The 23,003-nt window shown below is 46.4% G+C and overlaps 1 protein-coding gene across 6 annotated transcripts in view; it reads left to right on the top strand.

Annotated features, from left to right (window-relative positions):
- The window catches only part of C5H2orf76 (chromosome 5 C2orf76 homolog), a 78,902-nt gene that overhangs the window by 48,808 nt on the left and 7,091 nt on the right, over positions 1-23,003 (top strand). For all 6 annotated transcript variants that reach the window (XM_033945961.1, XM_033945963.1, XM_033945958.1 and 3 more), the window contains one exon: positions 14,233-14,314. In XM_033945961.1, coding sequence (XP_033801852.1) covers positions 14,233-14,314 — 82 coding nt within the window. The remainder of the gene's footprint in view (positions 1-14,232; positions 14,315-23,003) is intronic.

Here is a 23,003-nt window from a genome sequence, read left to right as displayed (position 1 = left end):
TGGCGTTTGGCAGGAGTGTCCAGTAGTATTAAAGCACAGTGGTGAGTATGGCAACATGCCATCTGAAGATTGTCGGCTCCACGCGGCTGTGTTCCCGATCTTAATATGGCGCCCATCATGTCCGATGACTTGCATGGTAGCACAGATGTGGATAAGCAAGGGATTTCAGCAGGATCCAGACAAATCTCACGGTGGCTGAAAGACTTTAAGAAAGATCTAAAAAAAAAAAAGAATTTCAACTGATCAGGTAAGATATTAAAACTGCAGTGGAGGACCTTGGGCAGGATTTTTAGGCTCTGATTCAATGGCAGGAGGAGATTGAAAAAGGAATGGATACATGTGAATCTCATGTATTGGATATGAAAGCAGGTATGGATGCTCCTAGTTTGGACATAAGCGCTTTATGGAACAAGCTGGAGGACCTAGAGACAGTGGCGTAGTAAAGGGGGGGATGGGTGGTCTGCCCCGGGCGCCATCACCTGTCCTTGCCCCGTACCTTTTTAACATTCTCAGCATCCCCAACCTGCTGCTTATGCCAGTGTTGGCTCTTCTCCTGATATCACTTCCTGGACCAGCGGAAAGGGGCGTGCACGTGTGGCAGGAGAGGGTGGGGAAGAAGAGGGCGGGGGGATGGGCAACACCTCCCTGGGTGCCCCTGGCCTAGAGAATAGATCTGCTGCAATAACATCTGTGTTAGAAGAGTACCACAAGATGCAGCTTTTTCTAATTGTGAGCATGTGGTGAGGGATGTAATTCAGATGTTACTGATGGAGCAAAAGAAATTAAGATTCAAATTGGTAGAGCTTACAGAGCGATGGGTCCATGGCAGCAGAACAATAGTAGAGATATAGCATGCTTATATGATTTTAAGTTGAAGGATTTTGGAGTCTGCTAGAAAAAAAGAGTGGAGAGATTTTAAAGGAGTGACTTTGTTCCTTCATACAGAGCAGATCAGATACAAATGGGGCTGCTATTATGGGCTAATCTTTTCTGTGAAAGGAGCTATACATAAAGTTCAGTCAGTAGAGGAGACCTGGCAATTGTTGATCCAGTCAACTAAAACTTATTTTTTATAATAATATGAGTGTGCTCGGTGCCCCAACACACCGGTCAAATGAAAAAGAGACCAATGATTTAGAGAACCATCATTGCTCCACTGTGTTCTCCTTAATCCTCACCAAACTGCCATGATATATGTATACAAATTTAATAAGTAAATAAAGTGAAAAATTGGAAAAAAAATTTCTTCACTAGAATAACAAAATCCACTTATCTGTTAGTTGTTACTCATGTATTTATTTATTTGTTCCTCCCCAGAAGCTCAGAACGGGCTACAATAAAATAAAAATAATAATAAAAATTAAAATTAGATACTTGGAAGTTCCCTAACTGTCCAGAAGGCTCACAATCTAGCTAAAGTACCTGAGAAAACAATTATTAAATAGTAAAGATATAATAATTCAAATAATAAAAAATAAATCCATTAAAACATATTCAGATAGGAAAGATAGAGAGAGAGACAAGATATGTACATCCCAACAAGTATTCAGTGAGTAAACTAAATTAAAATTAAAAATTTTGAATTAAAAATAAAATATAGAAAATATAAAAGAAATTATTTGGACTTTGGAAGGGTGGAAAAAGTAGAGAGAGAGAATAGGAGTAGAAGGAGGAACCGTTAAACAATAGAATTCTGAGGAAATTTAAATGATGAAATAAAACAAAGGGGTAAAAAACAATATGGTAGAAGATATGATAGACATAATGGTAGAAGAGGCAGGATGGTCTCAATTCCGCTTCAGTCGGGCCACCATTACCACCATCCCTAGCGCATCAGCTGCTTCAGCCGGGCAACCGCCACCACCATCCTCTGCGCACCAACCACAGGCCACTTCCCCCGATGCAAAGAGAGACATCCTTCAATCACCAGATCATCGGCCCTTGTGCTGATCAGTTCAGCTTCCTCACAGTTCCTGCCGACTCCATTCCTCCGCTTCCTGGTCCAGACCCTGCACCTCTCTGCCAGCCCTTGCTCTCGCTGATGCAACCCCGCAAAGCAACCTCTCACTTGGTGGTGAGATCTCAGATGTGGCGAGACTTCAGACGTGGTGAGATTGCTCTGCGGACCTCCCATCCTGCCAATGCCACTCTGCCAGCAAAATATCTGGAACTGCATCATTGCTGATATTGGTGTGCATACTGAGCACCTCAAATATGGCGCCTCCAGATCCCAATTGCCACCTCTTCCTGATGTCTTAGCCACCTTCCCTGATGTCAGCGCCGCTCCCCTCTTGACTCTCCACCACCAGTTTCCCTAGCTATGGCGCGGCCGCCAGGCACAGCACAGACCTGCCGGTGGTGCAAGGAACATTAGGTAGGAAGGAGGCCTTTCGACTGTTAGACCAAAACCAATGGTCAAATCAGAAAGCTAGCAGTCCAAATTCCATGAGTGGAGGCCCCATACCAATATAATAAATCAAAATAAGTTCAATAAAACAGATCAAACAAAAAAACAATCAAACCCAACTAAATAAACAAACAAAGCAACATAAAACCAAAAATAAAATATGGGGAAAGAGAGACAGGACAGTTGATGACCTAACTGGCCGCCATCTTGTTAGAATCAATATATCCAATATTCTCTTAGTTTTCTGTTTCAAATGTCCCAGAATGATGTTAACCCGATATCCATTAGTGCAAAATGTGTAATAAAATGTGTAGAAATAACTCCATAAGAACAAATTACTAACAGATAAGTGGATTTTGTTATTCTAGTGAAAAAGTTTTTTTCCAATTTTTTCACTTATTTAATTGTATACATATATCATGGAAGAGTGGAGCAATAATGGTTCTCTAAATCATTGGTTTCTTTTTCATTTGTCCAGTGTGTTGGGGCACTGAGCACAATCATTATAAAAATAAGTTTTAGATGTTATTATATAAGAAGTTAATATATAGTCAGATTAACACAAGCACTAATTTGATATTTGAGTACATCGGGAGTGCTTTTTATACATTTATAAGTTCCTGATTAATGGTTGAAGTGAATTGTTGAACCAGTTACGTGTGGATAACATTCCAAAAGAGATTAGATCAAAAGTTCTGAAAAGCTCCGCTCTGTCTACTTCATCTAAATGGCAGCACATGGTCAATAGGAAGTAGCTGTCAGATTTTAATGGTCTGTCTCAATGTCTGCTACTAGGAGCTGTCAGATCCTGAATTACTGTTGCATTTGAGAGAGCTTTCATAATGTTGAACAAGTGCTGTTAGAATTGATGTTATTAACTGTTAATTCTTTCTTTCAAAGTGGCATTAAAGCAATTATTTTACCGTATATATTTGAATATAAGCTGACCTAACTATAAGCTGAGGTACCCTTTTCCCCCCAAAAAGGAGGCAAAAGTGTTGACTCGAATATTAATCCCCCCACAAGGCTTATAATCAAGTGCCTTGCCCGGCTCTGCACCCAATCTCCCTCCCTTCCTGCCCTGCTAGGTTGTGCGTCCTGTTCCCCCTCCCTCTCTCCATGCCCTCTATTTTCTCCCTCCCTCCTGATGCCTTCCAGGCCTCTGATGGGCCTGCCATAAAACCTGGTGGTCCAGCACTGGGTTGGGACAGGAGGGCCCCCGTGACTCTAAAAAAATTTTACTTCTCTCCCGCCTTCCCCTACATACCTTTTTTAATTCCCTGAAGAGAACTCATGTCAGTCATTCAGCTAGTGGCTCTTCACTGAGCGGGAGCGCAGGAAGATCGCTCTTGTTCAGTTCACCACTGGACCACCAGGGAATTGAAAGGTATTTGGGGGAGGCATGTAAAAATTGTCACAGTCGGTGGGGACAGAAGGCGGGAGGGATCCCTCCTGTCCTGGCCCACCACTTGACCACCAGGTCTTATGGCAGGCCCAAAGGAGGCCTGCAACAGGTCCGGGAGGGGGTGGGTAGGCGCTGACCTGAATATAAGTCAAGACTCCTATTTTTGGTCATAAAAATCTCAGCTTATATTCGAGAATATACAGTATTTTATTTTGTTCTACAGCCTTCGTTTTTTGTGATAAGGGGCAGATATGTATATTTAATTAATTATATTTATATGTATATTTATTGATTAATTTGGGGGAGCTCCTAGGTGCTGTCTCAACCATATCATTGGTCACGGGATGTTGTGGCTTATGCTAGTGGGAGGGAAGAGGTTTTAGGGATTGGAGGGGATTTGGGCTCAAGACAGGGGGATGGAACTGTGATTGGGATAGCTTACAGAATACTATTCCAGATGGGTATTTCTACTTTTCAAGTGGGTACAATGATTGTTAGGGGACTGAATTGTTTGGTGTATATGTGTAGGGAGGTATATGATGTATGTTTTCTGAACAGTATCGATGGGAGCATTCCTTTGCTGGAGGGTCAGTGGGATTGCTGCTCTGCTGGCTACTTTATTATTATTTTTTTTATATTATGTATTTATCATATTTTCATAAACATATCAAGTATCCACTTGTACAGAAAGATGGAGCTAATTAAAGAACACAAAATTTATCCAATTAATATAACCACAATCGGGACAAAAATAAAATTTAACTCCAGCTCAAGTCCTCAAATCATGGATCCAAGAAGTATAATCAGCGAGCATTCTAAAATAAATCATTGGAAATATAAAGAAAGGAAAACAGGGAATTCGGTCAGTTGAAGGAAGTGTCCAAATTAACATTGAGCACTCATGATGTCCCTGCTTTCAGTCGAGCAGCCGACAAAAAAGTTGTCAGTTGAGTAGGGTCAAAGAAAACATATTGTTGCTTTTGATACAATATCACACATTTACATGGGTGTCATAAAAAGAAGGAAGCTCCAAGAGCAATAACTCCTGGCTTTAAGATCAGAAATTCACGACGACGCTTCTGGGTATCTCGTGCCAGGTCTGGGAACATTTGTATTTTATATCCCAAGAATTCTTTAGTTTATTTTTAAAATACAGTCTCAGCAACCAGCTTTTATCTGGTGTCAACTGTAAGAAGTAAAGTTGCTGGTGTCGCCATTTCCCTATCCGACTATTCCAACATCATTGAAATGTTTAATTTCTGTTGATCCTCTTGTAATTTTTGATGTTGTCCTTCTTCCCTTCGTATAGGTAAATAATAAACCTGGGTAAATGGTGGTAGCAATTCTTCTGAAATTCCCAATATTTCCATCATATATTGTTTTAACATATCTCTCGGAGGTATTGTTGCCACTCTAGGAAAATTAATTAATCTGAGATTATTATTATGAGAAAGGTTGTCCAATACTTCCAATTTCCTTCTTAGGTTTATATTGTCTCTCATTAATGTTTCTGTGAGCTGTGACAACATTTGAATTTTTAAGGTCCTTGATGTCGGTTTGTAGATTTTTAATATATGTTTCGTGAGTATTTAATTTTTGTTCAACTTGACATAATTGAGGTTTATAGATTTTGCCAGATCCGCCACTAGATCCCATATAGCTTCTAGAGTTATTTCTCGGGGCTTCTCTAATATAATAGGTTTTTCGGACTGAATTTTTATATTTAATTCAACTGACCTCTCCTCCTGTGAGCGTCTCTCCTGAGCGCTATGCTCCCTCCTGCTGTTGGAAGCCTCAGACAGCACGGGACTCTTCAAACGGGAATCCAGTTCCAAGCTCCCCTCTCTGATGTCCATAGCCTCACAGGAGAAGAGCTCACTGCCTTCTGATGGCTCCTTCACCCGGGGGGAGCTGGCGGTCTGAGGAAGAGGGGGAGGTGCTCGGGCGTTGGGGCTCAGCGAGATCTCCAGCCCCGGGGAAACCACCTCCTGCTCGCCACTGAGAGCCTCCAACGGGGATACCTACGCCGCCGCCGCCACTTCCTACATCCGGCGAATAAGCATCGATGTTGCCGAATCTTGCTGGGACAGGGCGCCGCGAGGCTACAGCGGCACTTCGGCCCCTTCTTTTCGGCATTGTAACAAGGTAAAGTTCCTCTTAGGAAAAAAAGGGATGAACCAAATACTCGATCGAAGATCTGAGCCAGTACGCTCAGCTGGCTATCCCTTCCGCCATCTTGGATCCCAGTCTGCTGGCTACTTTAAATGTGAGATTGCTTAAAATATATGGTAGCCACTCCCCAGTCCAGTATACCAAACTTCTTGCATATTTAAAAAAATTGAGCGCACTGATGGCAACGTTCCTTCGAGAAACGCACTTGACAGGGTAGAGCACGCCAAACTCAGGAGGGACTGGGTAGGTCAAGTGAGTTATGCCTCTTTTTCTTCCCGGAAACATGGGGGGTAGCGATCCTCATACATAAATGCATTCCCTATAACATTCATAAGCAAATTGTATATTCCCAGGGGCGTTATATTATACTAGTTGTGGGGACATAATATTGTATAACTTATCTGCTGTCAGTTACAATGAATTCCCCAAAGAAATTTAGAGATTATCACTAGATATTACACTTTTCAGGAGATGCATCTTACTAAATCAAGAGAATTTCTGAACTAGCGAATATAGAAGGGATGAAAAAAGGTGGAATTTCTAGTGTTATATACAGTATAGTAGGTTGCCTTTTACAGTTCTGGAAGCCATTAAATCTAGAGCTGGGTATGTACTTTTGGTTATTGGGGAACTGCAAGGGTTAATGGCTATATTAGCTAATGTCTATGCGCCCAGCGAACAACAGGATTTTCTGGCAAGGCGTCAAAGACTTCTTGAATGATTTTTGGAATGAAAGTATTCCAGTGGGGGTCATGACTCACAAAATATCTCTCTTCACTGATGATACAATTTTATCTTTATCTACAACCTAGTGTATCGTTGTTGCCTGTGGTACTTTGAGAAATGAAGATATATGAATCTGTGTCTGGCTTTAAAGCCAGCATAGATAAAACTGAAGCCTTTACATCTCAACAATTTTTATTGATGACTACACAATAGCACAATAAAAGAGATAATACAATGGTACAACTCGCGTCATCCAGTTTATCATCTGAAATACGCTGCCCACCTCTCTCCTATCATATGATGCAACAATGTCCATGGATGACACATCAATAGTTTCCAAGTTCATTAAAAATTTGATACACCGCCTAATCAGACTTCAAGGCAGTGTACATTAATAATAAGGCATTATATAAAACAGGGGTGTCCAACCTGTGGCCTGAGGGTCGCATGCGGCCCCCGTGAAGTATTTTGTGCGGCCCCGGTCGAGGGCGATGCAGTGTTTTCCTCTGCTGCCTCTGGGTGTTTACCGTGTTGCCGGCTCCCTCTTCTGTCTTGCTGCAGCGTTTGAACATTTGTGCGGCCTCAGAAACATTTTTTTTCGGCCAATGCGGCCCAGGGAAGCCAAAAGGTTGGACACCCCTGATATAAAACATGAATACAGTGGTGCCTCACACAACGAACTTAATTGGTTCCAGGAGCAAGTTTGTTATGCGAAACGTTCGTTATGTGAAACGCGTTTTCCCATAAGAATACATGTAAAAAAAAATAATTCGTTCTGCAGCATAAAATATGCTAAGATGACATAAAAAAAGATAAATTTTTGGTTATTATTTTTATTTAGATACATCTAAAAACATAATTGTTTTTTAAAACAACACACATTTTTTAAATTTAAAGACAGACTAAGTAGAGTCTAATTTTACAGTGAGAGAGGGCAGAGTCTCAGCGGCAAAAACTGGGACTTAACTGTTCATTTTTTTTTTTTCTACCGTGTTTCCCCGATGATAAGGCAGGGCCATCAAATAAGACAGCCCCCCCTTTTTAGAAAAAAATGTAAAATAAGGCACCCCCCCGCAAATAAGCCACCCACCGATACCTGCGCTTACCCGAATCGGGTGGTACGGTGGGTGACTCCGTGTGGTCCCTGGCACCCCCGACACGATCGGGGCAAGAGGGAGCTCAAGCCCTCTTGCCCCCCCGACTCCCCGACACGATCGGGGCAAGAGGGAGCCCAAGCCCTCTTGCCCCCCGACTCCCCGACACGATCGGGGCAAGAGGGAGCCCAAGCCCTCTTGCCCCCCCCGACTCCCCGACACGATCGGGGCAAGAGGGAGCCCAAGCCCTCCTGGCCACGGCGACCCCCTAACCCCACCCTGCACTACATTACGGGCAGGAGGGATCCCAGGCCCTCCTGCCCTCGACGCAAACCCCCCCTCCCCCCAACGACCGCCCCCCCCAAGAACCTCCGTCCGCCCCCCCAGCCGACCCGCGACCCCCCTGGCCGACCCCCACGACACCCCCAACCCCCTTCCCCGTACCTTTCTGTAGTTGGCCGGACAGACGGGAGCCAAACCCGCCTGTCCGGCAGGCAGCCAACGACGGAATGAGGCCGGATTGGCCCATCCGTCCCAAAGCTCCGCCTACTGGTGGGGCCTAAGGCGCCTGGGCCAATCAGAATAGGCCCGGGAGCCTTAGGTCCCTCCTGGGGGCAGGGCCTGAGGCACATGGTCGGGTTGGGCCCATGTGCCTCAGGCCCCGCCCCCAGGAGGGACCTAAGGCTCCCGGGCCTATTCTGATTGGCCCAGGCGCCTTAGGCCCCACCAGTAGGCGGAGCTTTGGGACGGATGGGCCAATCCGGCCTCATTCCGTCGTTGGCTGCCTGCCGGACAGGCGGGTTTGGCTCCTGTCTGTCCGGCCAACTACAGAAAGGTACGGGGAAGGGGGTTGGGGGTGTCGTGGGGGTCGTGGGGGTCGGCCAGGGGGGTCGCGGGTCGGCTGGGGGGCGGTCGGAGGTTCTTGGGGGGGCGGTCGTTGGGGGGAGGGGGGGGTTTGCGTCGAGGGCAGGAGGGCCTGGGATCCCTCCTGCCCGTAATGTAGTGCAGGGTGGGGTTAGGGGGTCGCCGTGGCCAGGAGGACTTGGGCTCCCTCCTGGCCCGATCGTGTCGGGGAGTCGGGGGGGGCAAGAGGGCTTGGGCTCCCTCTTGCCCCGATCGTGTCGGGGAGTCGGTTGGGCAAGAGGGCTTGAGCTCCCTCTTGCCCCGATCGTGTCGGGGAGTCGGGGGGGCAAGAGGGCTTGGGCTCCCTCTTGCCCCGATCGTGTCGGGGAGTCGGGGGGGCAAGAGGGCTTGGGCTCCCTCTTGCCCCGATCGTGTCGGGGAGTCGGGGGGGGGCAAGAGGGAGCCAGGCGGAGAGAGGGCAGTTAAGCGCAGTGCCTGCGCGGAAGGATGCAGCTCGGGCGACTTCGTTGTGTGAAACGAAGTTCGTTGTACGAATCAAGACATAAAGTTCGTTGTGCGCAGCGTTCGCTGTGCGAGGCGTCCGTTATGCGAGGCACCACTGTAGTATTAATAAAATCAGATGTTACATTAAATACATATAAACAAACTAAATTGATAAAAGCAAACCTCACATGGTTAAGTAGTTAACAAACATTAATTAAGACAAACTGGAATGAAAGGAAAAAAGGGAGGAACTACAATCTTGAAAGGAAAGAACAATTAAAGGGAAAAACAGTAGGGGGGAAGGAAGACAATACAACAGGAAAAGTAGAACATGGATCATCAAACTGAAAAGAGAAAGGAACATCCTCCCCACCCATTAAAAAAAACCAAACAACAACCCCACGACCGCTGTCCCATGCCAACCAGCCACCACCAGAACTAATACCATTACAAGGAGTTCAAAATATCATTGCGGGCCGGGGTGGTAAGGACTGGATATAGGGATCCCAGATTTGAAGGAAATGCTTTTTGCATTTGGGGCTAAGTCTAGCCGCTCTATGTTCAAGTAACAACAGGGCATGTAAACGATTTTTCCAAGTCCAGTAGGAAACCTTTAACGTTGAGTAGGGATGAGTGAGACATTAACAAGTTCTTTCCTGTTAAATAGGTCCAGAAAAAAAATTAAATACCTGGGTGTTTATACAATATTACAGTAGATTACATGGAGTTTTATAAACCTAATTATATATCACTATTCACTCATATACAAAGGGATCTTGGAGTGGAATAGGGGTATGCACTCCTGGTTAGAATGCATCTTACCCCCGCTGCTCTATTTATTTCAATCACTGATGGTTTCTAGTCCCCTTAGACAATGGCAAAGATTGATTAATCTGTTTATTTGGCAAGGAAGGCGATCCAGGGTTGTTCATAATATTACCGTATTTTCGCGGATATAACGCGCACCGTTGTAAAACGCGCACAGGGGTATAGCGCGCATAAATCACGAAGATATGTAAAAAAACTTTTCTATACCGCGCTCAGGCATATAACGCGCATGCTGCCCGACTCTCCTCTGGCCACCCCGACTCTCCTTTCGCTCTCCCCGACTCTCCTCTGGCCACCCCGACTCTCCTTTCGCCCTCCCCGACTCTCATCTGGTTGCCCCGACTCACCCTGACTTTCGGTGCACTGCCCCGACTCTCCTCTGGTTGCCCCGACTCACCGTTCACCCGCCCTGACTTTCGGTGCACTGCCCCGCCTCTCCGTGCCTGTCCCCCTTGAAGTCCTGTCCCCCTTGAAGGTCTGCCTGTCCCCCTTGAAGATCTGCCTGTCCCCCCTTGAAGTCCTGTCCCCATCCTGAAAGCCTGATGCCCCCCCTCGACGTCCGATTCTTCTCCCCCCTCGGCAGGACCACTCGCACCCCCACCCCGAAGGACCGCCAACTCCCCGACAATATTGGGCCAGGAGGGAGCCCAAATCCTCCTGGCCACGGCGACCCCCTAACCCCACCCCGCACTACATTACGGGCAGGAGGGATCCCAGGCCCTCCTGCCCTCGACGCAAACCCCCTCCCCCCAACGACCGCCCCCCCCAAGAACCTCCGCCCGTCCCCCAGCCGACCCGCGACCCCCCTGGCCGACCCCCACGACACCCCCACCCGCCTTCCCCGTACTTTGTGTAGTTGGGCCAGAAGGGAGCCCAAACCCTCCTGGCCACGGCGACCCCCTAACCCCACCCCGCACTACATTACGGGCAGGAGGGATCCCAGGCCCTCCTGCCCTCGACGCAAACCCCCCTCCCTCCAACGACCGCCCCCCCCCCAAGAACCTCCGACCGACCCGCGACCCCCCTGGCCGACCCCCCCACCCCCCTTCCCCGTACCTTTGGAAGTTGGCCGGACAGACGGGAGCCAAACCCGCCTGTCCGGCAGGCAGCCAACGAAGGAATGAGGCCGGATTGGCCCATCCGTCCTAAAGCTCCGCCTACTGGTGGGGCCTAAGGCGCGTGGGCCAATCAGAATAGGCCCTGGAGCCTTAGGTCCCACCTGGGGGCGCGGCCTGAGACACATGGTCGGGTTTGGCCCATGTGCCTCAGGCCGCGCCCCCAGGTGGGACCTAAGGCTCCAGGGCCTATTCTGATTGGCCCACGCGCCTTAGGCCCCACCAGTAGGCGGAGCTTTAGGACGGATGGGCCAATCCGGCCTCATTCCTTCGTTGGCTGCCTGCCGGACAGGCGGGTTTGGCTCCCGTCTGTCCGGCCAACTTCCAAAGGTACGGGGAAGGGGGGTGGGGGGGTCGGCCAGGGGGGTCGCGGGTCGGCTGGGGGGCGGTCGGAGGTTCTTGGGGGGGGGGGCGGTCGTTGGAGGGAGGGGGGTTTGCGTCGAGGGCAGGAGGGCCTGGGATCCCTCCTGCCCGTAATGTAGTGCGGGGTGGGGTTAGGGGGTCGCCGTGGCCAGGAGGGTTTGGGCTCCCTTCTGGCCCAACTACACAAAGTACGGGGAAGGTGGGTGGGGGTGTCGTGGGGGTCGGCCAGGGGGGTCGCGGGTCGGCTGGGGGACGGGCGGAGGTTCTTGGGGGGGGGGCGGTCGTTGGGGGGAGGGGGTTTGCGTCGAGGGCAGGAGGGCCTGGGATCCCTCCTGCCCGTAATGTAGTGCGGGGTGGGGTTAGGGGGTCGCCGTGGCCAGGAGGGTTTGGGCTCCCTCCTGGCCCGATATTGTTGGGGAGTCGGCGGTTCTTCGGGGTGAGGGTGCGAGTGGTCCTGCCGGGGGGGGGGGGATGTATCGGACGTCGGGGAGTCGGCCGGGCAAGAGGGCTTGGGCTCCCTCTTGCTCCGATCGTGGATGCGGGTGCGGGTGGGAGCGCGTGCGAGCGGTCGTTCGGGGTGGGGGTGCGAGCGGTCCTGCTGGGGGGGTGAATCGGGCGTCGGGCGGGGTGGGAACTATGTTTAAAAACTTTTGTATACCGCGCTCAGGCATATAACGCGCGAGGGGTATGCGCGGTACGTAAAATCACGTATAACGCGCGCGTTATATCCGCGAAAATACGGTAGTCAAACATAAAGAGATGGGAGGTTTGGGGATGCCAGATCTGACCACTTATTATCAAGCAGCACAACTGTGCCATCTGTGGACTTGGCACCATAAAGTGTCCCTCAAGCCCGCTACTACAATTGAGCAATATTATCTTAAATCACTTCCTCTGGAGGGAATTCCTTGGGGGTTGTGGCACTCCTCATGGTACTTGCTTTAGTTAATCCATTTACCCAACATATTATGTTACTGTGGCATAGAGTACTCTGCCAGTGGTGGAGTGGGCACCAGGTATCTCTGTGTTTGCCTCTATCCATGCTTTTGAGTTGCATATGTCCAGTATCTGATCCTCAATTTGTATCTTGGTCAGAAGCAGTGTTATGGGGGGGGGGGGCAGTGACCTCAAGTCTTTTTTTTTAGATTTACAACAAAAGTACGGATTGGGGAGGATATAATTTTATAAATATGTGCAAATATGCTATTGTCTTCATGTCTCCCATAATAAACAGATTTTTTCAAAACTATGCTGTCCTTTGGAGGAACTTTGCTTAGTGTACCCTTCTACACAGGGACTTATCTCTAAATTGTATAAAATAGTCATTACATTATAGTTTCTTTAAATTGAATTATATGACCCAGTGGGAGATTGATTTGGAAGTTAACTTTGATGAACATCAATGGAGAGAGATAATTGCAGGTGCTAACAAATCTTCCATTTCAGCCAGACTGAAAGAAAATAATTTGAAAATTCTGCTGAGTTTGTATCTGACATCTTGTCAAATTTTTTTGCTAACTATATCAGTTCTTGTTAGAGAGGCTGCAGAGTTCCTGGGATATTTTTTTTTTTTTTTTGCACATGTGATGGGGCTGTCCACAGGAACAAGCTACTTGAACTGTTGTTCAAAATATTTTAATAACTTATCTTTGGTTATCCACTTCAGTTTTCTGTGGAAAGGTGTCTCCTGAATATGAAACATCTGCAGATGGACATGTCATTATGGAAAGGGTATTTTTGTGGTACTTATGCTGCAAGGGTTGTGGTAGCCACAGATTGGACTTTGCAGACTCCCTTTTTGGTGGCTAGATGGTGCCAGAGACCAAGATATGATATTCTTTTTTTTTTCTTTTTGTAAGATATTTTTATTAGAACAACATTGCATTGGTAACAGTATAAAGAAATAACTGTTCCATCATCTGTGGAAAAACTCACAGCTTCAGTCCGTCATCGAAGGAATCCGTTTTAGCAGCATTGGGAGTTTTTATAACGCTCTTTAGAAGGTACTGAGCTTACAGGTGGGGGGTGGGTAGGGGGATTAAGATTTCTATTTCTATATCTTTGATATGATGTCTTTGTACTAATAAAATATTTCAAGTTTAAAATAAAATGACCCAGCTATTCAATGCTGGACCTAATCCAATGACTGGCAGAAGTTATCTAAGTGGTGCAATTTCTATACTGCAAAACCTCAGTTCTATGCAGTTAACAAACTAAAGAGACTGAACAATCTCAGTGATGTATAAAAATCCCAGAAAGTTCACAGACAGCGTTAATTTAAAAAGACTTAGATTAATTACTGGAAAAGTGCAGGCTATGCAACAATTAACAAACCAAAAGTGTGCTTACCCAAGGGTTGTCCAGTATATGAGTGTGGGTTATACACAGGTGCTGGGTATATATGAGAAAATATAGTTCTCCACATGGGTCTGGGAAACGGTGGGTATTTGCAGAGATTGAGTGTACTAGGCACTCATTTAGTTGCATCTATAAATGTAGAGGCAGATTATTTCTTCTGTATTTGACTTGGTTAAAATAGAAATGCATATCCTTATTTCCTTAAGAGGCCAGAGAGGCACAAAATGATTGGATGTGATTCAGCACTTATAATGGTTCTTATACTCAAGCAGACGTGGCAAAGAGCTCATATTAGTTATTACAGGTTCCGTTAGCTTGTTAATTTGATACTAGTTCCTGAATAGACTTTGGAAAGTGCTGCAAACGTACTTCTTTATTTTCTTTGACTTACCTCTGCCCTTTCTGAATGGTTTTCAGACCAATGAACTGGTGGTGAGTTTGGAAGATGACGAGAGGCTGATCTTGAAAGAAGATGATACTCTGAGAACTGCAGGAGTAGGTAAGTTGGGGAGGGGCGCCTTTTTAACATAATCAGAGAATGACACGGTGACAAAATTCATCACCGTTCCCGTCCCTGCGGATAACCGCGGGAAACCATTCTTCATGTCATTCTTTAAGGAGAGAGGGAAGAATCAGAGTATGAATGGCCACAACCACTGACCCGCAAGCTTTGCTCTGAAGAATTCTGGTGTAGAAAGATTGAAGTTGAGAAAGACACTACAGAATGACAGTCTCTGGTATCCAGAGCAGATATTGTGATGTCATAATGCCTCATTCCACCAGTGCCTAAGAGCCAAATCACATCAGTGATGTCACAATGGCTTCATTATCCTTGGCTCCCATAAGAATCAGAGTATGAATGGCCACAACCACTGACCCACAAGCTTTGCTTTGAAGAATGCTGGTGTAGAAGGACTGAGGTTGAAATAGACACTAGAAAATGACATGGGATTATTTCCCGCGGTTATCCGCGGGGACGGGGACGGTGATTAATTTTGTCACCGTGTCATTCTCTAATCATAATTAACTACTCTTGTTCTATTGATGACTTGAGGGTTATGTTTGAGAAAGTTGGATGCTGTTTCCAGCCAATCTTTATAATTAGTGAATGGAGGAGAGAAGATGGACACGGATAAGAGGGCGGAGGGCAGCACATCCCTGATCTATGAGTGCTCTGAATACAAACTGTGGTTTATATATGTGCATGGAATGGTGGTGGCTTTAATGTGAAATGACTGACAGGAAGGGTATTAGTTTGTGTGTCTCATTTGACCTACCTGTTACATGTTTGGTTTACTAATTATAAGTCATTAGTCCATTACATCCTTCCTCCATTAGGTGCACTGAGTTTGTTATACTGTGTAGCAGAGATTTTGATAGCTGTATAAAACTACCATATTTTCACACATATAACGCGCACACGTGTACAACGCGCACACGGGTATAGCGCGCAGGAACAAGGAATTTATGTAAGAAAATTTTGGTATAGCGCGCCCACGCGTATACCGCGCATGCTGCTTGCCGCCCCGACTCTCCTCTCGCCGCCCCGCCCTTGAAGTCCTGTCCCCCCCTTGAAGGCCCGTCTCACCCTGAAAGCCTGATGCCCCACCCCGAAGGACCGCTGGCCCCCCCACCCTGAAGGACCGCTCGCACCCCCCCGACGTCCGATTCATCCTCCAGCTCCCCCTCCCGCACCATTTGCGGTGGAGAAGCAGCCTACCGTGGGTTCACGACGCCAGTGAGCCCTGCTGCTTCCTCTGCCGCGGTCCCGCCCTTTATCTGACGTCAGAGAAGGGGCGGGACCGCGGCAGAGGAAGCAGCGCAGGGCTCAGAGAAGGTGCGGGACCGCCGGCAGAGGAAGCAGCAGGGCTCACTGGCATCGCGAACCCATGGTAGGCTGCTTCTCCACCGCAAACTGTGCGGGGGGGGGGGGCTGGGGGATGAATCGGACGTCGGGGGGGGAGGTGCGAGCAGTCCTTCAGGGTGGGGGGCCAGCGGTCCTTCGGGGTGGGGCATCAGGCTTTCAGGGCTGGGGGATGAATCGGATGTTGGGGGGGGGGGTGAACCAGCAATGTAAAAAAAAAATTGTAAAACGCGCTCACGCATATAACGCGCATGGTTATGCTCGGTTTGTAAAATCGTGTATAACGCGCGTGTTATATGCGTGAAAATACGGTACTCCACATAAATATGGAAATGTAGTGATAGGAGCACATTTAGAAAACTACTTAAAACACAATTGTTTGTAAAAGCGTTTCTTTAAGTAGTAATTTCCCCTGTTTGCTGATTTTCCGAAGGATTTGATTATTTGTGTTTATCTGTTTTATTTGTTGTAAAATTTTATGTATGTAACATTTTGTAAACTGTTTCAGCTTAAAACGGTACAGAAAATTTTAAAATAACATTGGGAATGTTTTTTTGCTCCTTAGGAGAAGAACTGACTTCTGGGTTAGTGTGGCTCTCACTTTTCTGCAGCCACTTACAGCTTAAATATCCATTGTCTAATATGTTTGCCACTTGATATTGCTGTGGCTCGACTAAATTCCATGTGGAAATAGCCAAATCTTAAAGCAACTGGTTACATTTTTTTCCCTCTGTATCTCAGAAGCAGTTAATAATGTTGCTAATACGTTTACCAAAATAGGAATAAGCTTATCTGCATGTGTGTGATTCTTTGTATTTGCATAGTTAATCCTTGGGCTCTTTTCAGTTTGTGTTGAGAATCGCCCGGTAAAATATAAACGCTGTGTAACCAGTGTTTTGTATCGGTTTGTGGAGTTCTTGCTTCTGCCTCTTAATCAGCAGTTTGGTGATGTAAAAACGATAGAACCTTAGCATTAACCTAGAAGCTGTCAACCCCTTGACCTGCCCATTTGGCCCTGTCTATAGTGTCACTTTAGACCTGCCTCCCAGGCCAGCCCAGTTCTAACCATCCCCACCCTGTTACATCCCAGTCCTGCCCCTAATCCCACCCTAGCCCCGCCCCCCTGCCTGCTCGTTGATCGGGGCAGTGCTCGGTTTGCGAGTCAAAAGTTTGCTGAGTGTTTTGCTCGTCTTGCAAAACACTCGCAAACCGGGTTACTCGTAAACCGAGGTACCACTGTATCTATATTTTTGTTTTGCACAAGGTATAGTTTGGAAAATTAATAAAGATAAAAAAAACAAAAAAGAAACTACCAGGAGATTTTCAAGAGATACCCAAAGGGAAGAGTGTACTGTGTCAGAAAATGTATTTCCTTGCCAAGAAATGCGTTTTGCAATGCTGGACTAGTGCAGAATGTCCAGGCTATTGGTGGTGGAAGAATCAGCTTTATGAGTTAAGCTGTCTTGGAAACTAAAGATGCCAGTCGCTCCTTTAAGCGCAAGAAGCACTGACTTCTGGTCCGGGACTCGTATATACAATCTTTGAGCCCCAAAGGATGGAGTGTGTGGTGCGGTGGTTGGAAATACAGCCTCGGCACCCTGGGGTTGTGGGTTCAAACCCCATGCAGCTCCTTGTGACCCAGGGCAAGTCACTCAGTCTTCTATTGCCCCAGGTACGTTAGATAGATAGATTGTGAGCCCTCCGGGACGGATAGGGGAAAATCCTTGAGTACCTGATTGTAAACCGCTTAGATAACCTTGACTGGTGATATATAAAAACCTAATAAACTTGAAACTTGAAGTGTAATCTTGAATTCCTTATGATCTGAACGGTGTGTCAGGGCAATCACATTCTCTCCTGCTCCGTCCATCGTCAGAAGATAAGTGAACTCTTTTGTTCTTTTTCTGGCTCCCTGTGCACAGTGGTGGCTTTGGTCCCGTTTTGAAAAGTTACATTTTGAAACGTGTGGAGTTTTTTTGCCTATGATAGTGACGCATTATAACTTTCTCCGATCTACTCATGATTCACTTCTTTATCATACCCAGCATTCTATTTGCTTTCTTCGCCGCTGCCGCCGTGCATTGCACAGACGGTTTCAGGGTCCTATCTATCAGTACACACAGGTCCTTTTCCTGTTCGGTCTTTCCCAGAGTTGCACCTGACATACTGTACTTGTGTTCCTTATTCTTTCTGCTTAAATGCATCACTTTGCATTTTTCCACATTAAACTTCATCTGCCATTTTTCTGCCCATTTCTCCAATCGACTCAAGTCGCTCTGGAGTCCCTCGCTGTCCTTCAGCGATCTGATTGTCCGGCATAGCTATGTGTCGTCTGCAAACTTGATGATCTCACTGGATGTTCCTTCTTCTAGGTCATTGATGAAAATATTGAATAAGATGGGCCCAAGTACCGAGCCCTGGGGTACACCGCTAGTCACTTTCTCCCCGTCTGAGAACTTCCCATTTATGCCCACTCTCTGCTTTCTGTTCTCCAGCCATTTGCCTATCCATCTTAGTATATCTCCCTCTATTCCATGGCTTTGTAGTTTCCTGAGAAGTCTTTCATGTGGAACCTTGTTGAACGCTTTCTGGAAGTCCAAGTATATAATATCCACTGGTTCTCCACCATCAATTTGTCTATTCACTGTCTCAAAAAATTGAAGTAGGTTCGTCAAACATGATTTCCCTTTCCTGAATCCATGTTGACTGGCTCTCATCAGGTCATGCGTGTCTAAGTGCCTGACTATGCTATCTTTGATCAGATTAGATTAGATTGGATAAAGTGATGTGTTCATGTGAGAGATGCAGGATTTCATCCTCCCCCCCCCCAGACTTTGGGAAGGATCCCAGTTGGAGGTATAAATTAGAGAATGACACGGGGAAAAATTATGTCCCCGTCCCTGGACCACCATCCTGTGCACTGCCCCGTCCCCGCTGTCCCTTTCACCGCCCCGTCCCCGTCTCTGCCGTCCCCTTCACCGCCCCATCACCGCCCCATTGTCTCTTTCACCGCCCCGGCCCCATCCCCGTCTTCAGCGTCTTCTCCTCTCCATCCCCCCACCCTCAGCACCCTTCACACGGTCAAGCAGCTCCCTCCCACCGGCCAGCCGTGTATTTCCCTCCCTCCCTTCTTTTCCCTTACATAAGAACATAAGAAGTTGCCCCCGCTGAGTCAGACCAGAGGTCCATCTTGCTCAGCGGTCCGCTCCCGCGGCGGCCCATCAGGCCTAGTGCCTGAACAGTGGTCCCTGATTAATTTTGTAACTTACCTCTAATCCCATCCATATAATCTACCTCTACTCTTATCTGTACCCCTCAATCCCTTTGTCTTCCAAGTACCTATCCAAAGCTTCTTTGAACCCCTGTAGCGTGCTCCTGTTTATCACATCCTCTGGTAGCGTGTTCCATGTATCCACCATCCTCTGTGTGAAAAAGAACTTCCTGGCGTTTGTTCTAAACCTCTCCCCTTTCAATTTCTCTGAGTGCCCCCTTGTACTTATTGATCCCCTTAATTTGAAAAATCTGTCCTTGTCTATTTTTTCTATGCCCTTCATGATCTTGAAGGTTTCTATCATGTCTCCTCTAAGTCTCCGCTTTTCCAGGGAGAAAAGCCCTAGCTTTTTCATTCTGTCAGTATATGAGAGGTCCTCCATGCCCTTTATTAGCTTAGTTGCTCTTCTCTGGACCTTCTCAAGTACCTCCATGTCCTTCTTGAGGTACGGTGACCAGAACTGAACACAGTACTCCAGGTGCGGGCGCACCATAGCACGATACAGTGGCAGGATGACTTCCTTTGTCCTGGTTGTGATACCCTTCTTAATGATACCCAACATTCTGTTTGCTTTCCTTGAGGCCGTGGCACACTGCGCCGACGCCTTCAATGTTGTGTCTACCATCACTCCCAGGTCTCTTTCAAGGTCGCTCACCCCTAGCGCTGATCCCCCCATTTTGTAAGTGAACATCGGGCTTTTTTTCCCTATATGCATGACCTTGCATTTCCCTATGTTGAAACTCATTTGCCACTTTTTGGCCCATTTTTCCAGTGTTGTCAGACCTTTTTGGAGATCTTCGCAGACCTCCATGTTATTGACCTTGCGATATAGTTTTCTTGTTAAATCGCGCGTTTTCTATAAGGCTAGGAGCTGTATTACAGCCGGAGCCTTGAAGTCGCATCGGGTTGCCGGCTAGAAAGTCTCCTCCGATGCAACCGGAAACAGGAAGTTGCGTCAGAGGAGACTTTTTCCAGTGTGCAACGCGACTTGACTTCAAGGCTCTGGCTGTAATACAGCTCCTAGCCTTATAGAAAACGCGCGTTTTAACAAGAAAAGGTAAGGGAAAAGAAGGGAGGGAGGGAGATGCATGGTTGGCCGGCCGGCGGGAGAGAGTGGGCTGTCGCTCGTTCACCGCACGTTCCAGATGGTTCACCGCCCTGTGCTACCATTCACCGCCCCCACGGGGTGGTGAATTGCCTTGTCCCCGAACCATTTTTTTTGGTCACCGTTTTGGCGGGTTACCCGCGGGTAACCGCCACCGTGTCATTCTCTAGTATAAATCAAACCACCAGTAAGGCAAAGTAAAAGTATACATGTATTGTGGATAGAATGAAACAAAACCTAACGTGGCCATGGCTTGGCAAATACCTGCATTAGTTTAGAACTGCTTCATTTTTCAAGTTCAGGCTGCCAGCGCATTAAGATTGGAGCATTATATTGTCATATTGCTCTGTGGGATTTTCGGGCCAGATTCTGTGATAGGCGCCTAAAGTTAGATGCCCATTGCTTGTCAAATCACACTTAGGCTCACGTTACGGAATCACGCTGGGCAGCGCCTAACTTAACACTTTATGATAACCTAATAGCCTCCAAAGCAGCTAAACTGGACAGACAAATCACCACTCTGTTATCTTCGACTACAGACTACAAAGCCTTCAGGAGAGACATTAAAACCATACTCTTCAAAAAACACATAAAACCTATCCAGCACAACCAATCCCAACCCAACATCCAACACTCTATTTACCCTTAGAACTCTAATATTCTTCTATCTACCAAACATTATCTAAAACCCCATAATTCACCCTATTCTTATCTCCTAAAGACTTCTACTTCCCGTTGGTAACTCTTTACCCAACGTTTTTATTACCTTAAAAATTTTATGTCATCGCTTATTCTATTCCTTCAAATTTTGAATGTAATTCTTGTTTTAGTTTGGATATAATCCGCCTTGAACCGCAAGGTAATGGCGGAATAGAAATCACTAATGTAAATCAAGTTTCAAGTTTATTAGATTTTAATATACCGACCATCAAGCAAATATCTGGACGGTTTACATTAGATTTAAAAAATTGACAGATAAGAGTAGAAACAATTGAAAAAAACCCAAAAAGTATTAAATAATTTAAATAATGTATAGTGAACATTAAAAACAATAACAAGACAGACTTGACAGTGAGGAGAGAGGGAATGGATGGGTAAAGTTACATTGTAAATAGGAAAAGGAGAAAGAGGGGTTAGGGAAAAAAACATGTTGGATGGGGATAAGATATATTGAATGTTTATAAAAGAGCAAAATTAGATAGAAAAGAATTTAAGAGGATAGAAATTAAGTGGAAGAGAATGCATCTCGAAATAAAAAAGTTTTTAAGTTTTTCTTAAATTTGTCAAGGTTTTGTTCGTCACGAAGTGATTGTGGAAGGGAGTTCCACAATGTCGGGGCAGTTACTGCAAAGTTTATTTTGCGTGTGTAATAAAATTCTTTTATAGAAGGAATCGATAAGAGATTTTGATTTGAAGATCTCAAAGTTCGAGTAGAGCACTGAGGGATAAGAAGTTTGTGGAGATATGACGGCAGATGAGAAGATTTTATTTTGAATGACAAAAGGATGATTTTTGTAGGTGATTCGGTGCGTCACGGGTAACCAGTGAGCATCTTTCAAAGCTGGCGTAACATGTAAATGTAAACACTTAGCTGCCAGTAATGTAGGCCAGGGTCTTAAAGGCCAACATTATAGGTGCCTAAGCCCTTTAGAGAATTGCATCTATTGGTGCCTAACTCCTTCTCCGCCCCCTAAACACACTTACTTTGGTATTAGATGCCATGCGATAGGCGCCTATCTTTTGTAGAATTGTGCCCATCTCCCAATTAATTTTTTAATTTTTTTTCCAATTATGAGCTTGTTAAAGCTTATTTATTCAATTTTCTATACCGTTCTCCCAGGGGAGCTCAGAACGCTTTACCTGAATTTATTCAGGTACTTGAGCATTTTTCCCCGTCTGTCCCAGTGAGCTCACACACAATCTATCTAATGTTCAAGTTCTCTTGCTTTTGCTTTAAACGGGTGTGGGGAATGGCCCCGACCTATCTCTTACCACATTTCGAGCTACAATAAATTGCAATCTTTTTGCCTATCCAAGGATCACTGATTGCAAATACAGGTCCTTTCTGGACAGAACTTTTAAGTTTCAAGCTCGTAAACAGCAGACCTGGCTAGGCAATTACATCAACGGAGCCAGGTTGACCTACGGCGCATTTCGGAAAGAAATTAAGACAGCACTGTTCGATAGATTTATCTCCTAATCAGATACCATTTTAAAACTATTAACCATGCTGATAACTTTGAGAAAAATGTGTATTTTTACTAATTGTATTCTGTAATTCGCTGACTGTTCAGTGACATCTTCGCTATTTGCATTCTGTAATTCGCTGATTGTCCAGCTCTCTTCACTGTAAACCGCCTAGAAGGGTGTCAGGTCAAAAGCGCGCCGGGACAAAGGCACGCCCAGACAACTGAGCGCAGCGTGGGGGTGCACGCCGCCGAAAATTACTGTTTTTTAGGGCTCCGACGGGGGGGCATGGGGGGAGAACACCCCCACTTTACTTAATAGATATCGCGCCGCGTTGTGGGGGCGTTGTGGGGGGTTTGGGGGGTTGTAACCCCCCACATTTTACTGGAAACTTCACTTTTTCCCTGTTTTTAGGGAAAAAGTTAAGTTTACAGTAAAATGTGGAGGGTTACAACCCCCCAAACCCCCCATAACGCCGGCGCGATCTCTATTAAGTAAACTGGGGGGGCTCCCCAACAAAACCCCCTGTCGGATCCTCTAAAAACTGTAATTTTCTTCGGCGCGCGCCTCCGTCTTGCGCTCAGTTGTCGGCGCGCGCCTTTGTCTTCCGCGGGGTTGTCTATGAACCGCCTAGAAGTCGTAAGATTGTGGCGGTATAGAAAAAAATAAAGTTATTATTATCTGAAACCAATTTACCAATTAAGTTAGGCCCCTATTTATTTAGGTGCCTAACTTTAGCCGCTTTTTATAGAATTTTCCCC

The sequence above is a fragment of the Geotrypetes seraphini genome, chromosome 5 (genome assembly GCF_902459505.1).
Source record: "Geotrypetes seraphini chromosome 5, aGeoSer1.1, whole genome shotgun sequence".
In the NCBI taxonomy this organism is placed as follows: Eukaryota; Metazoa; Chordata; class Amphibia; order Gymnophiona; family Dermophiidae; genus Geotrypetes; species Geotrypetes seraphini.
Note: the sequence above shows the minus strand (reverse complement) of the source record. Positions and strands in the feature narration are given on the sequence as shown.